The sequence below is a fragment of the Rhinoderma darwinii genome, chromosome 2 (assembly GCF_050947455.1).
Source record: "Rhinoderma darwinii isolate aRhiDar2 chromosome 2, aRhiDar2.hap1, whole genome shotgun sequence".
Taxonomy (NCBI): Eukaryota; Metazoa; Chordata; class Amphibia; order Anura; family Rhinodermatidae; genus Rhinoderma; species Rhinoderma darwinii.
Genome location: NC_134688.1, coordinates 311,714,071 through 311,733,875, shown reverse-complemented (window position 1 = coordinate 311,733,875; position 19,805 = coordinate 311,714,071). Strand labels below are relative to the sequence as shown.

The 19,805-nt window shown below is 44.8% G+C and overlaps 1 protein-coding gene across 3 annotated transcripts in view; it reads right to left on the bottom strand.

The window, feature by feature from the left end:
* Positions 1 to 19,805, bottom strand: part of GGNBP2 (gametogenetin binding protein 2) — a 240,155-nt gene that overhangs the window by 103,524 nt on the left and 116,826 nt on the right. For all 3 annotated transcript variants that reach the window (XM_075853531.1, XM_075853530.1, XM_075853528.1), the window contains exons 8-9: positions 9,512 to 9,706; positions 388 to 547 (exon numbers count right to left, since the gene is read on the bottom strand). In XM_075853531.1, coding sequence (XP_075709646.1) covers positions 388 to 547; positions 9,512 to 9,706 — 355 coding nt within the window. The remainder of the gene's footprint in view (positions 1 to 387; positions 548 to 9,511; positions 9,707 to 19,805) is intronic.

The following is a 19,805-nucleotide window of genomic DNA, read 5'->3' as shown; positions in this document are numbered from 1 at the left end:
GGACGGTCCTTCATGTGGAAGCCAGTATAGGTACAGTATAGATGCAGTCAAGACATTTATGGTTCACGACTTCAAGGCAATTTTTACCTTGATAAAGAGTCAATAAGAGTTTAACACCCATGTGAAGACAAAATCTGATATTTTCATATCTCTGATAAAATGTATGCATAACAAAACAAACATTAAATAATTTTATCATTAAACCTAAATTTTCCTCCATGGATTTCTTACTGTATACAAGACCAGACAAAAACAACAGGGAGATCATGTTGGATTATGCACGGCAAGGCAGGTGACTATTACTCACCATACCGCCATAGACATCGTAACCTTACTGTTGTCTTTAAATATGTGTTATATCATTACACACAAAAACAAGTTACATACCCTTTTTCATGTTTGGAGAGGTCAACAGGCCACTGTGACTTTGACATGTGCACGAGGAACATGGAGAATGTTCATTTACTATTGTAACTTCCACAAAACCATTGTTATTTTCAGAGCCACTGCAGGAATTACAACCCATTGCCATATATCCTGGAGGATCCTTTAGACAAAACAAAATATATGTATACATTAATGAAAATATACACCGTTCGAACTCAAAACTGTAAAACTGCACAACAAAGCACAGGGTAAGAAAAACACGTCACCAAAATGTTATTGTAGACATCAGGATTTATAGTGCTTACTGATATATTGTCAAGAGAAAAACAGTACACCCTCTTTGAATTCTATGGGTTTTACGTATCAGGACATAAAAAAATAATAATTTGGTCCCTAGAAGGCCTTAAAATTAGGTAAATAGAACCTCAGACGAATACCACCACATAACAAATTACACTGTCATTAATTAACAAGAACTAGCCCAAAATTTAAAAGCCATGAAAAACTAAGTACACCCTTACTGCTTTCATAGGAATTAAGAGGGTAAGTAGCAGCTAGGTGCTGCTAATCGAATGCCCTTGAGCAGAAGTAGATTTGGCAGTTTGCGGTTCTGGAATTCAAGCGTGTGTCAACACAATGCCAAGGAGGAAAAACATCAGAAATGATCTTAGAGGAAGTAATTGTTGCTGCCCAACAACCTGGGAAGGGTTAAGTCTATTTTCAAACAATTTAAAGTCCATCATCCTACTGTGAGAAAGATTATTCACAAGTGAAATACATTCAAGACAGTTGACAATCTTCCCAGGAGTGGACATCCCAGAAAATTCACACTAGAGAAATTGCAATAAAACTAGTTAGCATGTTACATGTTCAAGTCCATGAAAGTACAATTAGAAAAAAAAAGACTGAACAAGTATGGCTCCCCTGGAGGGGAGCAGCACGGCTTAAAGAGGCTCTGTCACCAGATTCTCAAATCCCTATCTCCTATTGCATGTGATCGGCGCTGCAATGTAGATAACAGTAAAAAAAAAAAATTTTTTTTTTTAAAAACGATCATTTTCGGCCAAGTTATGAGCAATTTTATATTTATGCAAATGAGCCTTTCTAATGGACAACTGGGAGTGCGTTTTCTCTTATTTCCAACTGGGCGTGTATTGTGTTTGTAACATCTGCCCGTGTTTACTTGTTTTACTAGCTGGGCGTTGTGAATAGAGCACAGAGTGCTCGCTGGCCTGGTGAGTTGCAAGAGGTGAGGGGGGTGTACATGGTTTTAGGTGTCATAATAACACAGAAACCCTTCCACATGCAGCAGAAAAAAAAAACACCATTCAAATAAGCAGGACATATTTTCAGTCACAGAAATTTCTTCAACAAATCTGAAGCATGTGAATATACCTAGACTTATTTGCTTCCAAGGATCATTTCCTGAAGAAAACATCACTAATTTTATGGTGTGCGCACATGTAAAATCTCCCCTGGTATGTAAAATGTCAGCCACAGAAAACACGATTGAGTACTTACTGTAAAATCTTTTCTCAAATTCATTGAAGGACACAGACCGTGGATATATGCGGTTGCCACTAGGAGGCTTGACACTAATACAAGATATACCCTGACTGCAGACACTGAGCTTTTCAGTCTGTCCGCAAGCAGGAGATGCAGATAGTAGGTAAGAAAAGGCATGTCAAACAATAGAGGCGAATCCCTAAAACGGACAACTGGCCAAGAACAAAAACTTAAAAAAGACACAATGGGTGGGAGCAGTGTCCCCCCAATGAACTGGACAAGATAAAGATTTTACGGGGAGTACTCAAAATATCCTGTTTTTCTCCTTCGTTACATTTGGGGACACAGACCGTGGGACGAACTAGAGAAGTCCCCAGGGGCGGGAACACAGAGACCTTGCGAACCAGGGAAGCGTCTGCAAAGGCAAAAAATGTGCATCTGATAGAATTTGACAAAAAGTGTGTGAAAGAATTGCACAACAGAAGGGCAGAGGCCTGATGGTGCACAGCCCAGGAAACTCTAAACGCATAGAACACAAAAAGCCTTGTGCAGACCGCATCCAGGTTGTAAAAGGAACCTCCCTCGGATGACAGGGAGGAGATGGACAATAGGACATTAGACCGATATCCTCATTCATGTGAAAAGCCAATACAACCATTAGACAGAAAAGAATGCACCATGCGAGCACCGCTTTGTCCTGATTAAGATTCAGAAAAGGACGAGAGACGGAGGGCACCGCAACCAGAAAAAAACTTTTTCATGACAGAAGAGGGAGATTTCTCGCAAGGGCTCAAAAGGAGTTGACTGTAAGACCTCCAACACCAAATTGAGATCCCAAGAAAGAATTGGAGGAAGATAAGGGGTAACCGTATAAGCCACACCCTGCAAAAAAACCTTGACGTCAGCATTATAAGTCAACGGCTGACTGACCGTACAAGATGGGTATTGCAGACACCTGCCTCTTCAAGGAGCTGAGTGCCAAACCTTGATTCAGGCCAGCCAGTAGAAAGGAAGGAATTTGGGATAGATAAACGCAAGGGAGGAAGATTGCGATCCTCACACCAACAAAGGTAGGACTTCCAGGTAGGATGGTTACTGCAGGCTGAAGTCTTCCTATCCTTGAGCATACTGAGAATGACACAAAAACTACAAGAACATCGGAACGGCAGCCTCAGCCATGTTAAATGTAGCAACCTTGAATTTTGGAGAGAGAGGTCCCGGACAGAGACGGTCGGGTAGCAGAGGTAAGGCACACGGGATGTAAGCAGGCAGAGACACGAGGTCGGCGTACCAACAACGACATGGCCAATCTGGGGAAATCAGGATTGCCAGAATCCCTCTCAGCCTTTAGCCATCGGAAGGTCCGAGGCAGAAAAGGAAAATCGTATCGGAGATTGAAGCCGGACCATGGCGCCATGAGAGTGCCCACAGCACAGGTCTCCGTATCCTAAAGTTCGAGAGATGTAGCAGGGGAACTGATGGAGTCTGAAAGCCATGAGGTCCACATCTAGAGAGCCCCACCTGCGGTATATTAGGTCGAAGACCACCTGGTGAAGAGACTACTCCCCGGGATCCACCCTTTCATGACTGAGGAAGTCCCTGACCCACTTGTCGACCCATTAAGGTATACTGCCGTTAGAACATCAGGTTTTGTTCAGGCTTAGAATTGTGGCCTCATCCATTACCGCCACGCTGCGAGTGCCACCCTGGTGATTTAGCATTGTCCATTTAACCCTCAGCTGATGTCCGAACAGGGACATTGTTCAGTGCAGAAGGCAAAGAAATATGGCTATCATTTTCAGGAGGTTGATGGAAAGGAATGATTCCTGTGCAGACCACAGCCCGTGAGCCGTAAGGTTCTGAAAGTTGCCCCCCGGCCACTTAGGCATCCGTGGAGGGGGGGGGGGGAAATGAGCTAGTTCAGTGGAATGGACAGCACGGTGGCTCAATGGTTAGCACTATTGCCTTGCAGTGCTGGCGTCCTAGGTTCAAATCCAACCAAGGACAACATCTGCATGGAGTTTGTATGTTCTCCGTGTTTGCGTGGGTTTCCTCTGGGTACTCCGGTTTCCTCCCACACTCCAAAAACATACCAATAGGGAATTTAGATTGTGAGCCCCAATGGGGACAGAAAAGAAAGAGGACCTCTGTACAGCGCTGCGTAATATGTTGGCGCTATATAAGTAACTGAAATAAATAATAAATAGTAGAAGGTAGGAACGGCTGGGGAGAAAATTCACCACCAAAACGAATACCGGACTGCGAGGGGTAGGATGAACTTCAGATCCAGGGAATCCAGTGAGCAGTTACACTGCGAGAAGATCACCCACTTAAGAGGGCGCATGCGGAATGGTGCAAAGAGAATGGTCTCGTTTGAAGCCACCATGGTCCCGATTGAGGCTGCCATGGTCCAAAGAACCTTCAAGTAGAGGGGAAGTGAAGTCAGAGCAGCTGTCCGCAATGAACGAATTCCGTCCCAAAGGATCGATGGTCACTCTGGAGGAAAGAAAACTGTATGTGGTGACTAACAACCCCCTGGTCACGATGGAGAGAACCTTTGTAAAGACCCGAGTCATAGCCAGACAGAAGGGAAGAGATGCAAATTGATAATGATGGGAACAACACTGCAAAGAATAGGAAGCACTGTAGAATCTGGCAAATAGCGTTTTGCAGATACGTGTCCTTGATGTCCACGTAGAAAAGAAACTCCCCCTGTGCCATGGAACAGATGACAGACCAGAGGGATTTCATCCGAAATGGACCTTGAAATGAGCGTTTAGGCACTTGATATCAAAAACAGGCTGAACCGAGCTGGCCTTTTTCAGTAGGACAAATAGAGGTTGGAGTACAACCCCCGAAACATTTGGTTAAGGGCAACCGGAATGACGACCCCTCGAAGGTACGTAAAGTCGATTGCTCGAAACAGGTGGCCGCCATAGAGGGCAACTGAGGAAGGCTGATAAATTCGATCCTTTTAGCACAGAAGCCTGCCCCCACTAGAAACCGAGTGGGGGCGCACCTTCAGGCGAAAGTGGCCTTGTCGGCACAAGCCTTTGCAGGTGGAGGTCGGGGTTGCCAGGACTGGTGTTGGAAAACCTGTCCTCTTGACAGTAGTCCGTTTGACAATTTTGGGGAAGATAGTCGGTCTTACCACACGTAACCTCTGAGATAATTTCAACCAATCTCGTTCCAAAAAGACATAAGCCTGAAAAAGGGAGCGCAGTCAGGGACTGCTTTGAAGCTGTATCAGGGGGCCAAGCTTTAAGGCAGGCACTCACACGGATAGAAACGCAAGAGGTCAAGGCCCAAGCTACCACACGGGCAGCCTCACACAGATATTTGGACGCATTGGAAAGGTGAGTTAGATCCACCAGTACCTCGGGAGGAGGGCCAGAGAGTAGACCATGACCGAGTTTGTGTACCCATTCAGTGATGGCTCTAACCCAGAGAGAGGCAAAAATCGAGCGAAGAGCTTAGCCAGAGGCCTCAAAAGTGGTTTTAGCAAAGGCATACACAGGGTGATCCAAAGGATCTTTAAAAGTAAGTGGAGTCCGCCATAGACCAAATAGTAGTTTTGGCTAAACGAGAAACAGGAGGATCCACCGCCACAGACCTAACCCATTTGGAAGAATTCCCTTCTTGAAAAAGGATTGAAGACATCCAGATGGCTAGAGTGAGAAAGTCTTAACTGGGTGTTTTCATTCCTTAACCCCTTAACGACCGCCAATACGCCTTTTCACGGTGGCCGTTAAGTCTACTTATGCCAGAGCGCTGCCTTTTCACGGCGCTCTGACATAAGCCCGGCGCGGGTGTCCTGTGCCGGCTAAAGCGGGTGTCGGGCTGTCTAAAGACACCTGCACTAATGGGCGGGATCAATTTCAACATCGATCTCACCCGTTTAACCCCTTAGATGCGACGCTCAATAGCGAGAGTGGTTTTGGAGGGATCTCCCTCTCACCCCATCGGCACCCTGCGATCGCAGGGTGCCAATGGCTTCTATGGTAGCCGGGGGGCTAACAAAGGTGGATGGATGCCTGCTAAGCCATGCCTGAGGCATGACCTAGCAGGTGCCTGTCCGTTTTACACTGACAGGCAATCGTACGCTGCAGTGCAGAAATATTGCAGTGTATTATAAAAGCGATCAGAAGATAGCATAGTGAAGTCCCCTAGTGGGACTACAAATGAAGTTAACAAAAAGTTGAATAAAGTTAATAATAAATAAATAAATAAAATTTCCATATAAAAAAAAAATGAAAAACCCACTTCTTCCCTTATAAGATACTTTAATATGAAAAAAACAAAATAAAACATTACACATATTTGGTATCGCCGCGTCCGTAACGAGCCCACCTATAAAGCGATTACGTTATTTATCCTGCACGGTGAACGCCGTAAAAAATAAAATAAAAAACAATGCCAGAATTGCTGTTTTCTGTACATCCTGCCTTCAAATTTTTTTTATAAAAAGTGATCAAAAAGTCGCATGTACTCCAAAATTGTACTAATAAAAAATAGAGGTCGTCCCGCAAAAAACAAGCCCTCATACAGCTGCATTGGCGTAAAAGTAAAACAATTATGGCTCTTAAAACATGGTGACACAAAAACAAATAATTTTGAAAAAAAAAAAAAAAAAAAAGAGTTTTCTACTGTGTAAAAGTAGTATAACACAAGAAAACTATATAAATTTGGTATCGTCACAATCGTAATGACCCACTGAACAAAGATATTATGTTATTTATACCACACGGTAAACGGCATAAATCTAAGATGCTAAAAAGTGTGGCGAAATGTATGGTTTTTTTTCCATTACCCCTACAAAAAAGTTAATATAAGTTAATAAATTATATGAACCCCAAAATGGTGCTATTAAAAAATACAACTTGTCCCGCAAAAAACAAGACCTTATACACATATGTTGACGCAAAAATAAAAAAAAAGTTATAGCTCTTGGAATGTGACGATGGAAAAACGCAAAAAATAGCTTGGTCATTAAAGTTTAAAATGGGCTGGTCATTAAGGGGTTAAAGACTATACCTTCAAGTTCCGAATGGGCTTGTAAAACCGCTTGGAAACTTTGTTCCTTCTCCTTTAACTGGCTGCATTTCTTCTCAGAATCAGTGACCTGAAAGGTGTCATGGACAGCTCTAATAAGTACCTCCACCGAAGTGGGAAGAGGGGTAGAACCCTTACTGAAGTCAGAATCAAACCATTTGCCCTCCGAGAAAACCATTCTAGGGGGAGAGGAAGAACAGGACCTTATCTCCTGTGGGTGAGGTGAGATAGGAGATGACCGTGAAAGTAAAGGCAGGTCACCTGGTCCGCTTTCCGGGTCTGCCACAAGAGAAAAGACATGGACAGAAAGTCCAGGTGAAGACGAGTAGACATCCCGCCCAATATGGACTGAGTGATGTTCACTAGGTTATCAACAGTTCTGAAAATGAAATGGGCCCCAATCTGGATCAAGACCCATCATAACAGGGGTAAGCAATACTGGAGGAGGTGGGGGTGCAGGAGCCACAGGCATTTAACCAGGAGGCCAGAATGCATCACATAAGAAAGTAGACGCACCACAGGGAAATTTAGTATTGCACATGAAACATGCATAATAATAAATAATGTTTGTCAGGCGTGAGGGTTCTCTCTTCTGGTCAGATATCTCAGTAGAGGGGGTTAAACCGCACACTTTACTAGGGAGGGTGAAGAAACCAATAGAACCACTCAGGACTGCACAGCAATACATAATCCTCTTTAGGGAGCAATGGCTGCCTTCACATAGTTCTGCTAGGATAAGCACACCACACACTCCTACAAGTAGTAAGCTCAGTGACTGTGCCTAGTGCACATGTAGGTGAAGTAGAAAAAGTCCAAGGGCCGGTACTACCTAGTTTCAGAGTGCCTGAAAAGATGCAGCAGAACTAATCAGGAGGTTCTGTGTCCCCAGGAGCGCCCGACCAAACATAGGAGAAAATAGAGGGGAAACATAGGCTGTGCCCCACGATTGGCCGCTTACGGTCATGTGAGGAGACTGGTCAGTCAGAGGAGGATGCTGAGTAACCATTGGGGATAATGAAATAAGCTGGAGCGTGATTGGAAGAGAGGGAGGTAGAACCACCCCTCTGCTTGAGCCATGTTGTGAAAAATAGCACCGCCGGCTTAATGACGTGAGGTGGCCCGGGGGAAGGGAATACCACTCACCATCATCTCAGCGCTTTCCTCCATCTCCCAGACGAACAATAAGCAGGAGCACCCCCCTCAGTGTTACATCCTTTACAAAGGGGAAACCGATGGGAGAAGTGAGAGGTGCACCTTAGGCTGGTGCGTGACAGAGGAGCTGATGGTCTTGTCCCACTTGTCTTTTCAGACAGGTTGGGCAACGGTGGAGTTACAATATGACACCGTAAAAAACGAACAGAGACCCTGGGTAGTCGGCAGGTATAATATATATAGTCAATAGAAAGAATGCCTGCAGGCAAACAAACCCTTTTTCCCAACTACCCCAACAAGCGATAAAAGATATATTTTATTGTGCTATGTATAGCAAAACAAGACAGACCACAGATATTATTAAAATTGTCACTGCCAGAAGCCGGACATGAAAGTGAACTGCTGATATAACTACAGCACTGTGTCAGCAACCATGAGGCCGTAATGAATAGCGTTAGCAAGTTAAATTGACTAAGTGAAAAGGCAGTCGATACGGCTTAGGCAGGAATTAAAACAGACAGAGCCCCCCCCCCCCCCCCGACATGTTTCGCTAAATAGTAGCGTCCTCAGGTGTACACGGGGCTAATGGCAGCGCAGCGAAAAAACTACTCCCAGTTGGAATAGACCTTGCTGCATTAGCAGAAGTGTCTGCCTTCTACGGACACTAAGCGGAGGCCAGATTCAGACGAACGTGTGCATTTTGCGCGCGCAAAAAATGCTGCGTTTTGCGCGCGCAAAAGGCACTTGACAGCTCCGTGTGCCCTGTTCATATGGATGCGCGGCTGCGTGCTTTTCGCGCAGCCGCCATCATTATGACACTCCGTTTGGATGTTTGTAAACAGAAAAGCACATGGTGCTTTTCTGTTTACATTCATTCTTTTACTGCTGTTGCGCGAATAACGCTTGTCCCACGGAAGTGCTTCCGTGGGGCATGCGTGATTTTCATGCACCCATTGACTTCAATGGGTGCGTGTTGCGCGAAAAACGCAGAAATATAGAACATGTCGCGAGTTTTACGCAGCGGACTCACGCTGCGCAAAACTCACGGACAGTCTGCACTGCTCCATAGACTTGAATAGGTCCGTGCGACCCGCGTAAAAACCATGCGGGCTGCACGGACGCAAATCACGTTCGTGTGAATCCGCTCTAAGCCTGAATAGCTCAGTATCTGTGGGGAGGTTATATCAGGTAGAAGGAGCCACTTTTTAAATTGCATAGTGTCAAGTCTCCTATTGGCAATAGCACACATTCACGGTCTTTGTCCCCCCATTTAACTAATGAGAAACATTACTTATGTTGAATTTTTAGAGAACTACAATCTGCTGATTGACTACTCAAACAAAAGGAACGCTACGCTCCCCCCTAGTATTTACATATCTAGACAATATATGTGTGTAACTAAACAATTGCTTACATCCTTTTCACTTTCAACTGTCAATTCCTTAATGTCTGCCGATACTGGTATAGCACAAACACATTTATTTTTTCTCCGATTTTTCTTTTTTTGACGTTTTTTTTCTTGCTTGAGCTCTTGTACTCTCTCCTCTTCCAAAAATTCCTCACACAGCTGTTCCAGACGGCTGATTCCTTGCACTTTCTCAACAGTCATCTATATTTAAAAGAAATGACATCAGTGCATATAAAAAAAAAAAACACAAAAACACTAATCAAACACACAAGTAGGCTGGGTTCAAACGTAGCATAAATACCACGGATTTTCTGCAGCACGGAAAATCTGCAGCATAATACACTAGCCACAGAGTGGATGAGATTTGAACAAATCTCATCCACAAGCTGCATAAATGATAAGAGGAAAGAACGATCAGAAATTCACCTGTTTTTTAATCTGCAGCATGTCATGTCAATCGTATTTGCATAATCGCTGCTTTTTTGTTGCGGGTTATCCCCCATTGAATTTAATGGGGAGGTAAAACCCGCCAAAAATAGCAGATGTTGCGATTTTTGCAGCGGAAAAGCTGTGATTCCCCTGTAAAAATCGCAACTCAGAAAAAAAAAATATATATCTTATTCTTAACCAAAATTCTGTACTTCTTAGTCTAGGCCGGTCTTCTGGAATGACGTTTGATCCCATGTGACAGCTGCAGCCAATCACAGGCTGTAGCGGTCGCATGGGATCAAACGTCATCCCAGGACGTTTTACGTGCAGGTTTTCCACAGCGGATAATCCAGCTTATATACGGAACCACAATTTGGCCTGGATTTTTGGCCAGAATTCCATGTGGTGACCAGGGCTGTTTGCTTTCAAGCCGCGTATCCGCCCTGTATCAACATACACTTAAGTGATCTTCTGAGATGCAAAGATCTACAAACTGAAAGTGCGGTGCTTGGATAAGCACTTCAGGGCATGAACGCATCCCTATACAAAGTAAACAAAGGGGTGGGGGGAATGGAGGTACACTAATAGTCTAGGAATGTTCGGAACTTTTTTTTATTTTTTATAAACAGTGCCACTCCTGTCCACGTACTGTGTAAAGTTGAAGTCATAAGTTCACATACACATTCGCCACATTTAATAAAACAAATTTTTTTACAATTCCTGACATTTAAAAGGGGTTTTCCCATCAGGCACATTTATGACATATCCACAGGATATGCCATAAATGTCAGATAGATGCGGGTCCTACCTCAAGGACCCACACCCAACTCTAGAACGGGGCCCCTTAAACCTCGTTCTAGCTTTGTGTTCCTGCTGACATGTGATTTTCGACTATGTAAAAATGCGCTTTCCGTAACGGACATTCACTACTTTGAAAGTTACAGAAACCGCTTAGCTGAGCTAGCTACCCTGTTTTTTTGTGCATACTATTTGCATACTGCCACGCCCCTCTATGGTCACATGGTCCTTCCCTGCTCTAATTACAAATTACAGGCAGACAGCTCCCTCCCTGCACACTCTCGGAGGCCGAATTTACACGAGCGTGTGCCTTTTGCGCGCGCAAAAGGCACTTAACAGCTCCGTGTGTCAGCTGCGTATGATGCATGGCTGCGTGATTTTCGCGCAGCCACCATCATTATGACACTGTTTGTTTGTAGGAAAAAAGACAAGACCAAGATCCAGCGCTGGGTGTGCGTTAAAAAGGAACTCCTGTTCCAATTTTATCGGTATAACAAAGGTAAAAATAATAGAACTATATAGAGTAGTTCTGTGGCAGAGTACAGGAATGAATGTTAGGTGAAGGCATGCCATGAATAAGGACACAGACGTGTCAAACACGTAGGCACATTTGAACAGGGCTTACTGCTATCCTTCACCTAACATTCATTCCTGTACTCTGCCACAGAACTACTCTATATAGTTCTATTATTTTTACCTTTGTTATACCAATAAAATTGGAACAGGAGTTCCTTTTTAACGCACACCCTGCGCTGGATCTTGGTCCTGTCTTTTCTTCCTGTTTACCGCTGGCCACGCGGGAATCCGGGCGCTGTCTGTACTCAGAAACAACTAAACGGTGAGCTGGAGGTCTACCTCCCCCTCTTCCCCATTCATACATTTTGTGACGGTTTGTAAACAGAAAAGCACGTGGTACTTTTCGGTTTTAAGTCATACTTTTTACTGCTGTTGCGCGAAATTACGCGCTTCACACGAATCACGCGTTTTCAAGAGAAAACAGCTCCTGATTTTCAGATGTTTTTCACTGCGTTTTTTGGAGCTTTTTTCACTACAGTCTATGGAAAACTGCTCCAAAAACGTCTCAAGAAGTTTCCTGCACTTTTCGCTTCCGCATCAAAAAAACACTCCTGAACAGAATGCCGTTTTCCCATTGAAATCAATGGGCAGATATTTGGAGGCGTTCTGCTTCCGATTTTTCGTGAGTTTACGGACGAAAATAGGCCGTCTGCCCACTCCACCTAAGTCAGACATCATGGTACACACAATCCAGTCAGCATATTTACCTCACCTGCTGCTGGATCTGTTCCAAGAGATCCTGTATTAGGCCCTGTTCACACTGAATTTTTTTGCTGGCAGAAAATTCTGCATCAAAAATCTGTCTTGAATTTGGAGGCAGATTTTGACCGGCCTGCACGCCGTTTGCCACGTTTTTTGCCCACGGCCATTGAGGGAAAAAGCAGCATGCCCCATCTTCGAGCGTTTACTCCTCTGACATCAATGAAAGGCAGAGAAAATGTTTTTCGCAGCGTTTTTGCCCATTGCGCTCAATGGCCGCGGGTGAAAAACGTGGCAAACGGCGTGCAGGCAGATCAAAATCTGCCTCAAAGATCAAGCGGAATTTTGAGGCAGAATTTTCTGCCTGCAAGAAACTCTGAACAGGGCCTTACAGTGAAGCAAACTTCCGACTGTGTAGAGACACGGCGCGTCATCAACTACCTTTAGGCTCTATTCACACGACAGGGTCCGAGTTTCGGCCGATAAAAACGGCGGATTTGTTGCATTTTCTCGGCTGTTTTGCATCCATTTCCGTTCCGGGCCATGCTTCAGTATTTAACCCGTTCTGCTCCTTGTCCGTTTTAAAAACGGATGAATTTCATTTGTCAATGTGGTGCCCCAAAGCCAGGCCCCCCGCCGGTAGGTGGTGCCCCAAAGCCAGGCCCCCCCCCGGTAGGTGGTGCCCCAAAGCCAGGCCCCCCCCGGTAGGTGGTGCCCCAAAGCCAGTCCCCCCCCGGTAGGTGGTGCCACACAGCCCCCCTTTAGGTCATGCCACACAGCCCCCCTTTAGGTCATGCCACACAGCCCCCCTTTAGGTCATGCCACACAGCCCCCTTGTACATAGTCACCTCCTACCCTACTTTCCTGTAGGGGACTGCTCTCGGAAAAATCCCTCACTTTACTGTCCATATATGGACCGTGAAGGCAGAGACTTCTCCTGGAGCGCAATCCCCAGCCACATCGATGGGGATTCCGCTTCATTAGTCCCCGACGTCATTGTGTCCATATATGGACAGTGAAGGCAGAGACTTCTCCTGGAGCGGAATCCCCGGCCATATCGCCGGGGATTTCACTTTAGAAGTCCCTAATGTTACTGTGTCCATATATGGGACTTCCCCCTGGAGCGGAATCCGCTCCTACAGGGAGAAAGAAAACACCCTCACATGCGCTTCGCACTGTGAGGAGGAGGAGGAGGAGAGAGCGAGCGACGGAAGACACAGCCGTCACACTACACACTGACACCACATTGTTCCATTGCGCATGCGCACATTTTAACTTACACGGCTGCTGAAGACACAGCCATATCATTTAACAGAGCATGTGTGGTGGAGTGTGTCAAACACGCATGCTCTAAGCAGAAACACGTGGTACAGTTACGTCATTTGTGACATAACCGTACATTGTGAAAGCCGGAAACCGGAAGTTAGGTAGCGGAGCGAATGGACGGGTCTGCACAGGAAGTGCAAATTTTACATTACCAAGCGGTCACGTGACGGAAGACAGGATACGCTACATTCATCTAATCAAACGTAAGTTACAAAGTTAGATGTTTTCCATTGTTTAGTTTAACTAAAAGTAATTTTTTGCTTCCGGAAAACCCCTTTAAGCGGGTTCTCAAGAATACAGTAATACCCCATATGTGGGCATAAACTGCTGTTTGGGCACACGGTCAGGCTCAGGAGGACTCATTTGGAGCGCAGATTTTGCTTGGGGTTTTACTAGTATTTCAGCTTATAATGTGGGGACATATGTAGGCTGGGCGGAGCACATCAGGGTCGATGTAGGCTGGGCGGAGCACATCAGGGTCGATCTAGGCTGGTCGGAGCACATCAGGGTCGATCTAGGCTGGGCGGAGCACATCAGGGTCGATCTAGGCTGGGCGGAGCACATCAGGGTCGATCTAGGCTGGGCGGAGCACATCAGGGTCGATCTAGGCTGGGCGGAGCACATCAGGGTCGATCTAGGCTGGGCGGAGCACATCAGGGTCGATCTAGGCTGGGCGGAGCACATCAGGGTCGATCTAGGCTGGGCGGAGCACATCAGGGTCGATCTAGGCTGGGCGGAGCACATCAGGGTCGATCTAGGCTGGGCGGAGCACATCAGGGTCGATCTAGGCTGGGCGGAGCACATCCGGGTCGATCTAGGCTGGGCGGAGCACATCCGGGTCGATCTAGGCTGGGCGGAGCACATCCGGGTCGATCTAAGCTGGGCGGAGCACATCCGGGTCGATCTAAGCTGGGCGGAGCACATCAGGGTCGATGTAAGCTGGGCGGAGCACATCAGGGTCGATGTAGGCTGGGCGGAGCACATCAGGGTCGATGTAGGCTGGGCGGAGCACATCAGGGTCGATGTAGGCTGGGCGGAGCACATCAGGGTCGATGTAGGCTGGGCGGAGCACATCAGGGTCGATGTAGGCTGGGCGGAGCACATCAGGGTCGATGTAGGCTGGGCGGAGCACATCAGGGTCGATGTAGGCTGGGCGGAGCACATCAGGGTCGATGTAGGCTGGGCGGAGCACATCAGGGTCGATGTAGGCTGGGCGGAGCACATCAGGGTCGATGTAGGCTGGGCGGAGCACATCAGGGTCGATGTAGGCTGGGCGGAGCACATCAGGGCATAATAGGATGATGTAATAATGGGGTGAATGAATAACAACATTAATAATCCATGGATTGGTGGGAGAATTATTCTAAAGTTTCCTCATCTCCGCTGCATCTACGGGGTCCACATGTGGGGTCTGGCAAATGTTGAAACTACGGACCCGCAAAAATTGGTCTGGGCAGTCATTTAGCATGATTTTGAATCATTGCATTTTGGGAGTCAGAACGTGTTATTGTTCCGTTGACAGAGCAGTGTGAGGGCTAATATTGTGTGGAACGAGCTGTAATTTTTATTCGTTCCATTTTGGGGTACATGCAATTTATTTTTATCACTATTCCATTTTTTGGGAGACGAGGAAACCAAAATACAGCAATTCTAGCACGGCTTTGTTTTTTCTTTTTTACAGTGTTCACCGTGCACAAAACAACACGTTAATTTCATTTTGTGGGTCGATACAATTACAGCGATACCAAATTTATATCTTTGACGTCTTACTACTTTCCCATAATAAAAACGCTTTTTTTTCTATAAAAAAAATAAAAAAATCATGTTGCGATCGCTGTGGGTTGGCTTTTTTTATTTTGCGTGACCAACTCGTTTTTGTGGGTACCATTTTTGGGTACTTGCGACTTTTTGATCACTTTTTATTAATTTTTTTCTGAGATAAGGTGACCAAAAAAAAGAAATAGTCATTGTTTTTTTATTGCATTTTTTTTTACAGCGTTCACCGTGTGGTAAAAATAACATGATATTTTTATAGTTCAGGCCGTTCCGAATGCGCTGATACCTAATATGTATAATTTTTCTTTTTTCATATTTTTGTAATTATAAAAAGGCCTTGATCAGGGAAACAGGGCGATAATTATTTTTATTACTTAAAACTTTTATTTATTTATTTTTCCTCTTAAACATTTTTTTTTTTAACTTTTTTCACACTTACTTGAGGACTTTAAGAACTGATCTTCTGATCCCCGGTACAAAATACTGCACTACTTATGTGGCGCAGTGTATTGTAAGGGTATGTTCACACAGCAGCCTCCGTTACGGCTGAAATTACGGTGCTGTTTTCAGGAGAAAACAGCCCCGAGATTTCAGACGTAATGGCATGTGCAGGCGTCTTTCGCTGCGTCCATTACGGACGTAATTGGAGCTGTTTTTCCATGGAAAACGGCTCCAATTACGTCTCAAGAAGTGACAGGCACTTCTTTGACGCGGGCGTCTTTTTTTACGCGCCGTCTATTGACAGCGGCGTGTAAAAAAAATGACCGTCAGCACAGAACATCGTAAAACCCATTCAAAAGAATGGGCAGATGTTTGCTGACGCTTTGGAGCCGTATTTTCGGACGTAATTCGAGGCTAAAATGCCCGAATTACGTCCGTAAATAGGGTGTGTGAACCCAGCTCAACGGTCATTTTTCATCTGACAGTTAAAGAGGCTCAGTCACCAGATTGTATGTGCCCTATCTCCTACCTAATCTGATCGGCGCTGTAATGTAGATAACACTGTTTTTTATTTTGAAAAACGATCATTTTTGAGCAGGTTATGAACAATTTTAGATTTATGCTAATTAGTTTCTTAATACCCAACCGGGCATTTCATTTTTACCAAGTGGGCGTTGTAAAGAGAAGTGTATGACGCTGACCAATCAGCGTCATACACTTCTCTTCACTCATGGCCATGGCTTCCAGCCAGGATGCGAGGTCTATTCACACTCCCGACACTTTGGTAAAGTTTCTGTGGGACTTACTCATGCAGCACAGCGTGATCTCACGAGATTACGCTGTGAGTACAGATGGACATGAATGACAGCACAGCATGATCTTACGAGATCACGCTGTGCTGTGAGTAAGTCCCACAGTAACTTTACCGAAGTGTCGGGAGTGTGAATAGACCTCGCATCCTGCCTGGAAGCGATGTCTATTCACTCTCAAGACACTTCGGTAAAGTTACTATGGGAGTAAGTGACAGCACAGCGTGATCTCGCGAGATCACGCTGTGCTGTGAGTACAGATGAACTGTATGGACATGAATGAAGACAAGTGTATGACGCTGATTGGTCAGCATCATGCACTTTTCTTTACAACGCCGCCCACTTGGTCAAAAGTTAAAAAACGCCCACTTGAGCATTAAGAAATAAAATAGCATAAATGTAAAATTGTTCATAACTTGCTCAAAAATTATAGTTTTTCAAAATAAAATCCAGTTATCTACATTACAACGCCTATCAGATTAGGTAGGAGATAGGGCATTTATAAACTGGTGACAGAGCCTCTTACAGCAGAGCAAGCGTAATCTCACAGGATCATACTGTAAATGACAGGTTACAGCGGGATTACGCTTGCTCTGCTGCAAGTACCACAGAAACGTTAGCGAAGTGTCGGGATTGTGAATAGACATCCCGTCCTGGCTGGAAGGAATGTCTATTCACTGTCTAAACCCTTCAGTAATGTTAAAGAGGCTCTGTCACCAGATTTTGCAACCCCTATCTGCTATTGCAGCAGATAGGCGCTGCAATGTAGATTACAGTAACATTTTTATTTTTAAAAAACGAGCATTTTTGGCCAAGTTATGGCCATTTTTGTATTTATGCAAATGAGGCTTGCAAAAGTACAACTGGGCGTGTTGAAAAGTAAACGTACAACTGGGCGTGTATTATGTGCGTACATCGGGGCGTGTTTACTACTTTTACTAGCTGGGCTTTCTGAAGAGAAGTATCATCCACTTCTCTTCAGAACGCCCAGCTTCTGGCAGTGCAGATCTGTGACGTCACTCACAGGTCCTGCATCGTGTCGGCCACATCGGCACCAGAGGCTACAGTTGATTCTGCAGCAGCATCAGCGTTTGCAAGTAAGTAGCTACATCGATTTACCTGCAAACGCCGATACTGCTGCAGAATCATCTGTAGCCTCTGGTGCCGATGTGTCCTCGCTCGTCTGACACGATGCAGGACCTGGGGAAGTGACGTCACAGCGTGATCTCTCGAGAACACGGCTGTGTCTGCACTGCCAGAAGCTGGGCGTTCTGAAGAGAAGTGGATGATACTTCTCGTCAGAAAGCCCAGCTAGTAAAAGTAGTAAAAACGCCTTGATGTACACACATAATACACGCCCAGTTGTACTTTTACTTTTCAACACGCCCAGTTGTACTTTTGCAAGCCTCATTTGCATAAATACAAAAATGGTCATAACTTGGCCAAAAATGCTTGTTTTTTAAAAATAAAAACGTTACTGTAATCTACATTTCAGCGCCTATCTGCTGCAATAGCAGATAGGGGTTGCAAAATCTGGTGACAGAGCCTCTTTAAGGTGTCAGTATAAGACAGCACATACTGATCTAGCAGGATCCCTATGCGCTGACTAAATTAATGGAGAGAAGTGCATGACGCTGATTGGTCAGCGTCATACACTCCTCTGTACAACGCCCACTTGGTCTAAAGTAAAAATACGCCCAGTTGGGCAATAAGAAACGAATTAGCATAAAGCTAAAATTGCTAACGTGGTAAAAATAGATCGTTTTTCTAAATAAAAAGCACTGCTGTCACCTACATTATAGCGCCCATCTCCTTATGTAGGAGATAGGGCACTTATATTGAGGTGACAGACCCTCTTTAAAAAAAAAAGTCTGAAAATCAGGAGCGGTTTTCCCTTGAAAACAGCTCCGTATTTTCAGATGTTTTTGAGTTTGTGTGTGCACATACCTTAATACTGAGGTCTGCTAGCCTCCTGCTGGACATATACAGTTTGTGAGGTAACACGATTTTGGATCTTATTTCGGGTGGTTAGTAGTATGTCACTCATATAGTGAGGGAAAAACGTGTTTAGTTAGTGCTCAGCTGAGCAGAGTTTATTTTGTTGTTTTGTGCCTGAATGTAAGGCTTTACGTTTATTTTGTATTCTGCCACCAAAAAAAGAACAGGGGAAAAACCCGCCTAGTTGAATCAAACTTCTTTGTCAGTCTCTGACTGCAATTTGGACTAATTTTGCTTCCCACTACAGAGCGAATTCCCATAATATATAAAAACAAACATTTTAGATGGTAAAACATGATTTAGGTCAAGGCTTCTGTTCATTAGTTTTCAAGCGGGTCCTAAAAAATCTTGACAGATCCCAGATATATTATGGGGTCTGTCAAATTTCTGTCCAGGCTCAGGTATTTTCGCAAGTCAGACTAGCAGTGCAGACCGGGCTATTCTGCTATAAAAAAAAAAAAAAAAAACAGAACCCCAATAGAGAGCAAATAAATTCAGTATGAACAGAGTTGTATAGCTATAAAAAAATCTGCAAGATTGAAGGACATCTGCATGTATGCCTGTGACAATGTTTTAAGTTTTTTTTTTTTACACCAGCCAATATGGGCTGTGAAAACTAGCAATGATCAACGAGACAGCTCGTTGATCGGCGCTGGTTTGCTCCTTTCACCAGGCGCAATGATTGGTTATGTATGGGGACAAGCAATTGTTACCATACATTTCCATCACGTGGGCAGTACAGCTCCCTGTTTACACAGGGAGCTGTGCAGCTGATAATAGCAATTAGACCTACCGGTAATTGTATTTCCAGGAATCCATCATGACAGCACTACAGGAGGTTGCCCTATTGACCTCTGCAGGGACAGGAAGACAGAGAGGTTAAAAGGCCCCTCCCACCACCCACTTGCCAGTGTTTTTCAATTACTACACCAGGATGGATGCAACCCTATTTTATTTCTAGGGATAATAACTGACATGTTAAATGCACAAATCAGAATTCAATCAGGGAGGGATGTAATGGTGCCATCATGATGGATTCCTGGAAATACAATTACCGGTAGGGCTAACTGCTATTTTCCAGTACATCCCTCATGACAGCACTACAGGAGCAATACCAGATTATAATGCTCAGGGCGGGACTATGGATTGAAGGACTTTCCGTCCAAAACTTAAATCCGTCTCGGACAGAACATCGAGCCTATAATGTTTGCAAAACGTATGATGGCTTGACCAAGTGGCAGCTCTGCAGATTTGGTCCATAGAGGCTTCTCTTCTTTCTGCCCAGGATGCCGAAACTGCCCTCGTTGAATGGGCTCTGATGCCTTGTGGGACACATAGTCCTTGGGACTTGTAGGCTTCTTGTATGGTGGTTTTTACCCATCTCGCTATAGAGCCTTTCTTTCCTCTATTCTTTCCCCCAAACAGGACAAATAGATTTTTATCTTGTC